Source organism: Clupea harengus, chromosome 5 (genome assembly GCF_900700415.2).
Source record: "Clupea harengus chromosome 5, Ch_v2.0.2, whole genome shotgun sequence".
Lineage (NCBI taxonomy): Eukaryota > Metazoa > Chordata > Actinopteri > Clupeiformes > Clupeidae > Clupea > Clupea harengus.
This window is the reverse complement of record NC_045156.1, coordinates 29,510,226-29,522,152: the sequence shown is the minus strand read 5'-3', so window position 1 is coordinate 29,522,152 and position 11,927 is coordinate 29,510,226. Positions and strand designations below refer to the sequence as shown.

At 42.7% G+C, this 11,927-nt stretch overlaps 1 protein-coding gene across 1 annotated transcript; it reads left to right on the top strand.

Annotated features, from left to right (window-relative positions):
• Positions 1 to 1,032: 1,032 nt before the first annotated feature.
• alas1 (aminolevulinate, delta-, synthase 1) lies at positions 1,033 to 7,992 on the top strand. Its single transcript, XM_012819948.3, has 11 exons — positions 1,033 to 1,177; positions 2,602 to 2,813; positions 2,939 to 3,109; positions 3,555 to 3,680; positions 4,228 to 4,450; positions 4,550 to 4,734; positions 4,851 to 5,030; positions 5,125 to 5,289; positions 5,870 to 6,138; positions 6,312 to 6,474; positions 7,233 to 7,992. Exons 2-11 carry the CDS (start codon positions 2,618 to 2,620, stop codon positions 7,391 to 7,393), a joined length of 1,839 nt encoding a protein of 612 aa, XP_012675402.1. The 5' UTR covers positions 1,033 to 1,177; positions 2,602 to 2,617; the 3' UTR covers positions 7,394 to 7,992.
• Positions 7,993 to 11,927: the final 3,935 nt, after the last annotated feature.

Genomic DNA, 11,927 nt, shown 5'->3' with positions numbered 1-11,927 from the left:
CTGCCCACACGCACACAAAAAGACAATACTTGCAAGGACGCAAGTTCCCAAGTTTCGTAAACAGGTTTATGTATGCCCCTATAGAGATCTACGCAGACTGTCAGCCGTAGGCTACGTTGCGAAAACAGCATTCTCTCATTATTGGACTTGGTAATTATTATGCAATGCTATTGTGAGTGAAAATCCATGAGATGTATTGAGATCCGTGAAATTCAGTGCCACGTACGTGAAACATGTGAAATGTTGAAAGATAAAATGTCAGATTTGACCGGTCATGTAACCTCATCTGTGGCAAACGCATGATGGCGTAGTCTCACAGAAGTGCGCAAATGACATACAAACGTAATGAAATGTTTTTATCTTTATTTCTTTGTTGTTGTTTGTATCACAACTTCATGGATATGTGAGTTGTGCCTCTCGAAAATATTGTAGGCACCGCAAATTGCTGAAACATGGATAAGGGTGACAAGCTTTTTAAAAGTTGTTCTATTTCATAATTTTTTTTCGTTGTGCAGTGACATAAGTGCCATGAGAACGGAGGTAGGCTATGTTTTTTTGTTTTATGGTGAGCTCTGAACAATTGAGAAATTGTTGTAGTTTGATATACCACACTAAAGCATACAAATATAACTTAGGCTAACAACATTGGTGCAATGGGGCGATGTCTTAGGCCTACATATAGAACATAAAATGTCATGGACATTAAATTGATTAGAAGTAAAGTAAGATAATTTCGTTCGTGCTATTCATTATACCTCAGTAATCTTGGGCTTTTACTTTTCATTTTTACCGTCTCCCATCCAGAAATCGAGACCGGAAGCAACCTTCTGTATTTAAGCTAGTTTCACGCTGCCACGTTTGGCAACGTTTTGTCGGGGCTGTCTGCTGTGGGCTGTACCAATTCTCTGGCTGAACGTGCAAAGAGACTTTATAAGGGATTCGCCCCAGACCTGTCTATCTAGCCATGACGTAATACTCGTCATGCTCTCGCGAGATTGTTTTACAGTTTGTTGTATAAAGTCCGGTTACATCTACTTGTCCTTTCGTTCGTCCTCAGTGCAGGATAACGAAGAGGGTCTCTAACAACATAAGGAGTCGATTCAAAAGAGTGGCATTAAGAAAAACGTTAAAGACACTAACAACCATCTATTATACGATTACTGAGAGGTTTGTGTTGGTAAGTCATGCCATAACAGTTTTCATATTTACGTTGCTAGATAGCCTGTAATTTTGATGTGTTATGGAAAACTGAGCCGAAGGTAACGTTGGTAGCTAGCGATAGCATAGCTAGGTTAGCTCAGGTTGAGTTACGTGTATGGTTATGCCTGACCTTGTTGTCGGCATTCGATGCTATGTATTCTGAGTTGTATTTACCATCAACGTTACTATTAATGTGATTATTGCTCTGAAGTTCAACAACTAGTAATGTTAACTGCATTAGCCAGATAGATCAGGTTAACCCTAAAGCAATCGCAAGGCTCCGATGCTGTCGGTTCGCTTGCTAAAGTCAGCTGACAGCGTTGTTATACCATCGAGACGCCGGTTAACTGGAAACATTTAACTCAGAACAGTATTTACATCACCTTAATCTCTGTAACTTAAAGGTAATGTAATGCCTGACTCTCTGTTGGTAAATGTAGGTAACGTTAGTCCTCAGTATCCGTAACAGTAAAGTTAGATGGCTAGCTAGCGATAACAACAACTTCGTTCGTGGCTCTGTGATTTGTTCAGGTACGAGACCGGTTAAACACGGATACGGCTATAATGTCACCGGTTACCGTTTAGCCAGCCAACAACACTTAGTTTGATGTTATTGTCAGTAATTGAGGACCTTTTGAAAAGTTATCGTAAGGTACTTAAATGGTCAAAGGGTTGCTAACGTACTGGTGGCTGCAAGTGTACGAACTGGGGCACGTTCAATCTGGATACGGTGCGCACCATTTTGCTACGGTTTCCGGGTAAAATGACATGTTTCCATGAAACTATGCAACGGGCTTTGAGATGCGTCTTCTCTCGTTTTTTGGGTGTGTCAGGTGTTACCCAATTAGCAGCGACGTGTATATAAACTCTATTAAAAAGGCAATGCGTACAATGGATCCAATTAAAGTTCTTTAGAAATGCAAGAATAACAAGTTGAGAAAAAAAAAAACTCGTATGTAATACGTTTCAGCGGGCTATGACATTTCTTCCAAAATAATGCAAAAATGGCTTTCTCAACTGTAACGCAACAGGTTGTTTAACACACCGCCATTTCTATTAAAATAAACTCTGCTACGTTGTCAGGGCTGAAAGAAGCCCTGTTGTCACCTTTGGTAGCCTGTTGTCATTGCAAGCATGCCTAACTTTGGAATATTGGCTGTACAGTGAGCAATACCAACATCTCGAACGTGTCATGCTAACGTTACCAAACGGCTCAGGAAGCTTATGAAGCCTGATCCACACGACAATGGACTATGTTTTTATTTTATTTAAATCCATTTTCAAAAATATTTGTGTCCACATGACCACATTTTGAGAGCGGATGTACTTTAAGCAATACAAGTCTTTTTGGACGGTGAATTTCACTCTAAGGCTGATAATGGTTGTCTGTTCAATTTCCAGGCTTAGACAATCAGTAATGGATGCCATCATTCGCTGCCCATTCCTCTCTCGTGTACCCCAAGCCTTTCTTCAGCAGACCAGGAAAACCCTGGTGGGCTATGCCGTGAAATGCCCAGTCATGATGGATCTGGCCTCTCGGCCTTTGGTTAGAGCTGTCTGTTCATCCTCCTCAAGCTTCCAGAAGACTGAGGACACTGTCCCGGTCACTGAGGGTGAGTGCTTGTCTCATCACCAGTTATCCTTGTGGTTCTGGATGACCTCCTAGTTTTGTATATATGAAGTCTGAATGTGGATAGGATTGCAGAATGCTAAAACAACTGTGTTTTTGATACTCTAGCCCCCAAAGAGACCCCCAATATGCCTCAAGGCCATCCTAAACCTCCAGCGGGCCAGGCAGCCTCCAAATGCCCCTTCCTTGCTGCTGAGATGGGCCAGAACAGCAGTGTGGTCCGCCAAGCCAGCATGGAAACCCAAGAAGATGTGTCTGAGGTTCGCACTGTTCGCAAAGGTAATCCTTTGGTGTCTTAAAGATGGTATCTTAATCTCCCGACCATTAACCATGGTTTATACATTGATTTTTGTAATATTTATTGCCGCCCTGCAGTTAACGGGTGCAGCCTGTATGTGGGAATGCATATTTTTTTGCCTGGTATTTAGTAACACTTAAGTAACTTTGCTAGGTAAAACAAAAATGAGTTGTATATTAATATATCAGTAAAAACAACATGGGATGGATAACACATTTTCATTGCTACAGAGTGCAAATCTCCACGAGAGGTGTAAAACATTCAAAGTCTCATAACAGTTAACTTGGCTATGAACTATCCTAGCTATCTCTAGCATAGGGGGCCATTTTAACGGGTCTAACTGGTAGTCTGTGGCGTCATGAAGTTTTATGTGATTGTCTGACTTCTTTTTTTTTTTTTTTTTTGGGCTCTCCTTCACTTCAACAGATGTGTCTCATTCTGATCTTAACCCACTGGTTCAGAACTCCAAGGCTGCTGGAGACCTCCTGAAGAAGCTCATGAAGCAGCAGCCCACCAGGGTTTCCCACCTGCTGCAGGAGAACATGCCCAAAGGTACGAGCCCTGTTGAACATGCCCAAAGGTACGAGCCTTGTTGAACATGCCCCAAAGGTACGAGCCTTGTTGAACATGCCCCAAAGGTACGAGCCTTGTTGAACATGCCCCAAAGGTACGAGCCTTGTTGAACATGCCCCAAAGGTACCAGCCTTGTTGAACATGCCCAAAGGTACCAGCCTTGTTGAACATGCCCCAAAGGTACGAGCCTTGTTGAACATGCCCCAAAGGTACGAGCCTTGTTGAACATGCCCAAAGGTACGAGCCTTGTTGAACATGCCCCAAAGGTACAAGCCCTGTTGAACATGCCCCAAAGGTACGAGCCTTGTTGAACATGCCCAAAGGTACGAGCCTTGTTGAACATGCCCAAAGGTACGAGCCTTGTTGAACATGCCCAAAGGTACGAGCCTTGTTGAACATGCCCCAAAGGTACCAGCCTTGTTGAACATGCCCAAAGGTTCACAAGCCTTGTGTTTCAGATACAGGTGCTTTTGTGCCCCTCATTGCCTTCAATACGCTAAGCTCAGTTTCTATTTGCACATTTCAGCAATCTCCAACTTCCAGTACGACAAATTCTTTGAGAAGAAGATCGAAGAGAAGAAGGCTGATCACACGTACCGTGTCTTTAAAACTGTGAACAGACGAGCCACGGACTTCCCCATGGCAGACGACTACACAGAGACTCAGAACTACAGGCGAGACGTTTCGGTGTGGTGCAGCAATGACTATCTGGGGATGAGTAGTCACCCAAGGGTCACCCAGTCAATAATGTGAGCACCCCCAGAACAGCCTCTTTCCCTCCAAGCTGTCTGTCTATACTTAGACAAGGAGAGGTTCTAACAGCTTACACTCTTTCTTTTTCTTTCAAGGGATACTTTACGAAAACATGGCTCTGGAGCAGGAGGTACACGGAACATATCTGGGACGAGTAAATTTCACGTGGACCTCGAGTATGAATTGGCTGACCTGCACAGGAAAGACGCAGCTTTGCTCTTCACGTCCTGCTTTGTGGCTAATGACTCCACCCTCTTCACACTAGCTAAGATGCTTCCAGGTAGTTTAAAGGCTTACATCTATAGGGGAAGGGGAACCGTCTCTAAATAAAATTACAAGTAAATATACTACGTAAAAATGATCTGATCCAAAGTGTATTTATTTTTCTCTCTCTAGGGTGCGAGATCTACTCGGACGCTGGCAACCACGCCTCCATGATCATGGGCATTAAGAACAGTGGCGCCAAGAAGTTCATCTTTCGTCACAACGATGTGGAACATTTACGCGAGCTGCTGAAAAAGTCCGACCCGTCCACACCAAAAATTGTTGCTTTTGAGACGGTCCACTCCATGGATGGTAATTTGAACTTTGGTATTTGTTGACATGTCTTGAACATGGGTTGTACTTCCAAGAATCTGTAATTGACACCTGTGGCTGTGTGCCTCTTCAGGGGCGGTGTGTCCTCTGGAAGAGATGTGTGACGTCTCCCATGAATACGGTGCCATCACCTTTGTGGACGAAGTGCACGCCGTGGGACTGTATGGCGCAAGAGGGGGTGGCATTGGCGATAGAGACGCAGTCATGCACAAGATGGACATCATCTCAGGAACCCTTGGTAAGTACAGTGTTATTTTTCTTGAAGATATTTGCCACAAAGGGTGTTCTAGAAAGGACAAGCCTCATTTCAGTAACGAGTGCATTCAGTGTCTGGCCACAATGACTGCTCCTTTGAAAAGGAGGTAGGGACTGGTTTTGTCATTTAATACCCTCAGGATTACTTGAGAAGGAGATTCTCTGCCTGTTGCTTGGTAACAAGGCCTTCTGTTTTGCGCTTATTGAATTTCCTTCGCAGACTGAGCCTTTCATAATGTTTGTTTGCTCTACTTGTGGACTTGGACACCACATATTGGCTGTGATTTTAAACTAGTGTGTGTGTGATTTGTTTGTGCTCTCACTGTAAGGTATTATAAAAATACATTATTATAAAAAAAATTCCCACATTTATCGTGACTGTGGCACAATTGCAAACAAGGATTTTTTTTTCCGAGGTGAAAAATTGATGATTATGTTCCCTGACCCAGAAACCAATACAAAAGGGTCTGTGTCCTATGATTTACCTCAACCAGTTCTTGTCTTATGTTAAGTGGTCCCCCCCCCCCCCCCAACATATTTTGATACATGTTTCCTTCCCACAGGTAAGGCCTTTGGCTGCGTTGGTGGTTACATCGCCAGCACCAACGCCCTGATCGATACGGTGCGCTCGTATGCCGCCGGCTTCATCTTCACCACCTCGCTGCCCCCCATGCTGCTGGCGGGGGCACGGGAGTCCATCCAGACGCTGAAGAGTGAGGAGGGCCGCACGCTGCGTCGCGGGCACCAACGCAACGTCAAGCTGCTGCGCCAAATGCTTATGGACTCGGGCCTTCCTGTGGTCCACTGCCCGAGCCACATCATCCCAGTCAGGGTAAGGAAGTCCTGCAAGATGGACTCCTTAAGGCCATCAGTCTTATTTAGCTGGGCACATTGTACTTCAAGAGTTATAGTGTAAACTTACAAGCACATTAAAATAGTGTTTTGAAAACTCCTGCCTTGACTCTCGAAGTCCATGAAGTTGACGGTGTCTCGTCTTCCTCACAGGTCTCCAATGCAGAGAAGAACACTGAAGTCTCTGATATCATGATGAGCCGATACAACATTTATGTCCAGGCCATTAATTACCCCACAGTCGCCCGTGGTGACGAGCTGCTGCGCATCGCCCCAACACCGCACCATACTCCTGAGATGATGATGTTCTTTGTTGGTAAGTAAATAGAATGGTGTAGGATTTAAAAAAATAATAATTATTGGGAATTTGACCTTGATTGCAGTGGCTGGGTAGCCTGACTATGTCATACTCATAATTCTAGTCAGAATATGAGTCTGATACTGCTCTATTGGGCTGTGATTATGGGGCGTGTTTCAACCGAACCAGGAGAAAAATGCCTCTTCGCTCAATTAGTTACCTACAACCAATCGGAGCAACGTAGTATGTGACCAGGGCCAGCTGATAAATTAAACTTTTACCGGATCCCGTAGGAAGGAAGGCAAAAACATCTTTTCGATTGACAAATGCCTTGATCACGTTTCTCTGTTCCTCTTTCAAAATGAATGCACTGTCAATGTCTAAATGGACTCGAATCTATACATTTCAGCTCTCCAGCGGCAGCCATGTTTGTTGAAAATGAATACAACCCGTGTTTTGGTGACGTGGTTGATTACGTTACGGTTGATCATCTGTCAATCATCGTATAAAGCCCGCCTGACAATTTGATTGGTCCGAACAATTCTTTGATTTTTGATCATTTCTCCCTAACGGAGCAATGCCAGACCGAACTTCCAGACCTCAAATGTTGCGGGCGAGGCTAAGTTTGGATGGTATCCAGGCTAGTGGCTGGGGATTCTTAAGGCCCAATATATCTGATTTTGTTTTTTACAGGTTTTATTGGTCATGTTCTCCTTTTTCATTGTGTGTGTGTCACTTACCATTTATTTACTCATTTTTTTCTTTTCTTTTAATAGACAAGTTACTGACAGCCTGGAAAGAAGCTGGCCTGGAGCTTAAGCCCCACCCTTCTGGAGAGTGTAACTTTTGCCAGAAGCCCATTCACTTTGAGGTGATGAGTGAGCGGGAGAAGTCCTACTTCAGCGGCCTCAGTCATCCTATATCAGCCTGTGGCTGACTGAAGAAGAAATGAAAAGGAAAAAAAAAAAAACATTCCTGTCTGTCAAACTGTACCACTGGGTTTCTTTTTTTCTTTTTTAAATGTTATAAATTATTAAATCAAGATTCCATAATCTGTGCAGTCCTCTGAAGAGGAAATAAATGTGCAACAAAATCTGATCAATCAATGTTTGTTTCATTTATTACGGTGTTAGGAATTGTATTTAATCAGCCATCATGCTGTCATTTGGGCCCGTTATTACAAGCTATACTTAGTTTAAGCTTAGCCACTGTTCTATACATTAGTGTGTTGCCACCATTTTGCCATGGACAAAACACAAAATCAATGGGGCTGTACGCCAGCACCTCAAAGAAATCCTAATGCAGACCGAGTTTTGTAGGTTGAATTATGTAACTTTTATTTCACTTATAACGCTTATTGTACAGAGAATGGATTTCATTGGGCGTACTTTGTGTATGCAGTCATAGACCTTCAGTTTAACTTTTTTTTTTCCATGTGTTCAAACTCAAAGGGAATATATATATATTAAATGATCTTAACCCACTGGCCCAGAGGTGGGAGAGGGATGAAGTGGGTTGAGGTAATGCCATAACTCATTCCTGGGTCACCTGTTGTGTTTTGAGAGTTGCTCATTGCCTCATCTCCCCTAGGCAAGGAGGTTTGTGGAAAAACAGCTGCTAGTTGATCCTATCAAATGAAGGCTCCAGTGTGATGAAAGTGAAAAGGCCCATAGAGACTGAAATGAGGTCACCCACATAGCAGACAAAGAGAATTGGATATCAGGGAGAAATCTTACACTTACGGTCAACGGTCACAGCAGCATACCGGTCAACTGCTGCAAATATTGGTGTGTCCAATCAATAAATTGGAAAAGATATGGGTGTACATTACCAGTCGTTACAGGCACTCAAATTCTCCTGGTTCTGGAAAATATCCTGGCTTTCTAGTTGAATAGACAGAGAAAACCCCTGCTAATCACTGTGCTCCAAGAAGAACTGACCCCAAATGTTACTGGCTTTCCAAAGAAAGAAAAAACAAATACTAAATGTATTTATATCGTACTGTATATCTGTAAACTTTTAACTGGGCACTACTAATCAAGGTTACCTGGGTTTTTATTAGTTTTCTTCATCACTTTTGACTTAGTTTCACCACTGCAGCACTTTCTTGATTCAATTATATTATATAAATAAATGATATACGATGAATCAGAATCCTGGCAAAAACTACACAGAGAAGACAAAAGAACACTCCAAGCAACTCTGTGAAAGGTGTATTATAAAGCAAGCAAGTCGGGGGATGGATACAAGAAAATGTCCAAGTCACTAGATATCCCTTGGAGTAGAGTTAAAGCCATCATTGAAAAAAAAAAAAAGGAATATGGTGCTGAAAAACCAGGACCATACTCTATTCACAGTGACCGTGCACGGAGGACACTAATGAGGGAGGCCACCAAGACTCCTCTTGAAGGAGTTACAAGCTTCCGTGGCTGAGGTGGGATAGACTGCATACATCAACTGCTGCCCAACAGCAACCGATTTATGGGCCACAGCTGAAAAAAAGCTCACGTGAAATCTCGGCTAGAGTGCCTGAATGCATACGGACAATTCTGAAGTCAAGTGGAAAAAAGGTTCTTCTATGGTCTTTTTGGCCATCAGACTAGATGCTATGTTTGGAGTAAACCAGTCAGTGCACATCATCAGAAACACACGCCACCACTGTGAAGCATGGTGGTGACAGCATCATGCTGTGGGGATGTGTCTCTGCAGCAGGCCCAGGAAGGCTTGTTAGTGTGGGGGGTAAAATGACTGCAGGAAAATGTTGGGAAATTCTAGAGGAAAACCTGATGCAGTCTTCAAGAGAACAGCAACTTGAGAGAAGATTTATTTTCCAGCAAGGCAGTGGCCCCAAGCACACAGCCAAAGCTGCTGTGTACTGGAGGGGCTGAGTCAGAGTCCAGACCTCAATTCACTTGAGAATTTGTGGCTGGACTTGAAAAGGGCTGTTCCCTCACAATCCCCATGGCAACCTGACGGAGCTTGAGCAGTTTTGCAAAGAAGAATGGGGAAAAAAGGCAGTGTCCAGATGTGCAAAGCTGATAGAGACCTACACTCACAGGCTCAAAGCTGTAATTGCTGCCAAAGGTGCATCTACACTCCTAAAACAAATGTGTTGTTAGCTAACACAATGTTTGTGTTATTACCAATCAGACACATATTGTGTTGTTTTCTACAAATTGTGTGTTGTTTGATCTAACGATTGGACGCACACAACATGTGTTAAAACATTGACCAATCACATCACTACTTCAACATCTTTGCGCGCCCAAATAGAAAATTCCTTTTTGAAAGATGCACTCGTAACCACGGATTTTTGACAAGACACACGACAGCGAAGAAGAAGAAGACACAGGACAGCAGAAGACTAAAGGTAAATGTCTTTGTACTTTACTTGAGTTCGCAAAAATAAAAAGGTAAATACCCTGGGATTTGTATTTGACGATGAGAGGCTCGTTGTGTAAAGGTTGTGACCATCATGCTGGTGTGCTGAATGGGGACCGTTATGTGAGTGTAGCTAACACCAGAGCCATAATGAGGCTCTGGCTAACATTTACTAGCTAGCTTGCACTGACAACCTTCAGTTCGTCGTTAGCTAATGTAAGCTACTTCATAATAATAATAATAATAATAATGCATTTTATTTGTAACGCACTCTTCATTCAGAAGAATCTCAAATCTCAATCTCATACTTGCTAGCTAGCTAAGGTAACGTTAACGGTTCAAGTTAGCTATCGATAGCTAGCCAACCTGGATAATTTAATATGTAAAATTGGTTAGCATTTTGTATTCGCTATTGAAACATGGAGAGTGAGAGAGAAAGTGAAAACCTGTCTAGTAACAGCTTGCGTTTTGTAATGATGGAGGCTCTTTTAAGCACATAGATACTCTTTTGTCATAGTTTTAGAGCTAGCTATTTTGCATGTGGTGTTGGCTAGTTCGCGCCATTTTGTATTATAACCATAGAGCAGGTGCAACGCCAGTGGTGTAAATCAGTTTTTCCCGAACCTTTTTCTCTCGCATACAACAGTGATGGTATGTTGGGTCGCATTCAGGAAGATGTGGGGAACATGCACTTATAACTTTTATGCAATGGATAATTACTGAAGCCAGTTTAATTGTTCAAGCTGACTTAACCTTAGGTAAGGGTAGATATCTAATTTGGAATCTAATATTTTCATGTAGACATGCTTTGCTTCAAAGCACTTCAGGTGCTCACGCATCTTCTTCCACCAACTGCATCAGGACGAGGGGCTGGATGGAGTCGCTGCAGTGTGAAATCAGCCATTTCCTACCTCATGGACTTTGTGCAAGTATGTTTGTGTCTTATGACTTTTTGGTTGCATCACTGTTCACTGAACCTCCTGATGTTGTGTTGTGGTCTCCTCCAATGCTGGTTTACTAATGTAGTATTTCAAACGTTTTGTGTTACAGCCTGGAACGAGCATCTCATCATTGCTTGAGAATCCTGATTCATCGAGGGCCCAGCCTTGCATCGTGTGCATTGGACATCCAAGTGGAGCTGCCCAGCAGTATCTGATCGTTGCAAGAAGTAACAAGATTGCTGTGCCACTTGGAGATGAAGGGCGGACCTGCACAATTGACAAGCTCTTCAAGATGTATTGGGTTTGCAATCTCAAGTACCCTGCCCAACTGCAGTCTTTCTCCTTCCTGGAGCATATTTATGAAATACCCATTTCTGTTAACAAAAGATCCAAAGTGGTTGAGCTTATCTCCAAGCTCCGGGCTATATCATAAGTAAGCCATGTATGTGTGCCCAAGGTGCAAGCGTGTCATTGGAGGAGAAGTCAGGAAGCTTATCTGGCATCTTAGAACCTTTCATGCTTTATCAGATTCCCAAGACTTTCAAATTGTATGTTGCCAGAACAACTGCCAAAGAACATATCACAATCTAAACTCCTATAGAAAACATCTTAAGACCATTCAAAAATGATATCAAATGAACAAATTGACTATGTCCCAGGACACTTGGAATGTAATATGTTGAATGATGATGAACCAATTCCAGTAGGAGCCACAGTAGATCTCAGAACTGAAAATAGGACAGCGGATTCAGCAACTCTTAATGATTGCGCATCTGCATTTGTAGCCCAAATGTATTCTTCACCCAATACAACTCTCACTGATGTGCAGAGGAGCGTTACATGTGCTAAAGAAGTCCTAGACCGTACTATGGACATTGTTGAAGAAAAAAAGCTCTCCTTTATAGATACCCATTCTATACCTCATGATGACGATGCTTTTACAACTTTGATGCAAGAATTGGAAAATGGGAGGAAAATGTTTGAAGATGTTGACACACCCTATAAAATGAGCAAATATTTCTTTGATAAAAAGTGTCTTGTGAAACACACAGACATATTCTTTTACATACATTTGGGCTACAAATGCAGATGCGCAATCATTAAGAGTGAAGAGTGTTTGGCAGTTGTTCTGGCAACATACAATTTGAA

Bases quoted from the DNA above. Each gene is read 5' to 3' on its own strand.
- alas1 (XM_012819948.3), top strand. From the start codon at position 2,618: ATGGATGCCATCATTCGCTGCCCATTCCTCTCTCGTGTACCCCAAGCC. The intron at 2,814-2,938 runs GTGAGTGCTTGT...TTGATACTCTAG, and splicing joins CACTGTCCCGGTCACTGAGG to CCCCCAAAGAGACCCCCAAT. The intron at 6,139-6,311 runs GTAAGGAAGTCC...TCTTCCTCACAG, and splicing joins GCCACATCATCCCAGTCAGG to GTCTCCAATGCAGAGAAGAA.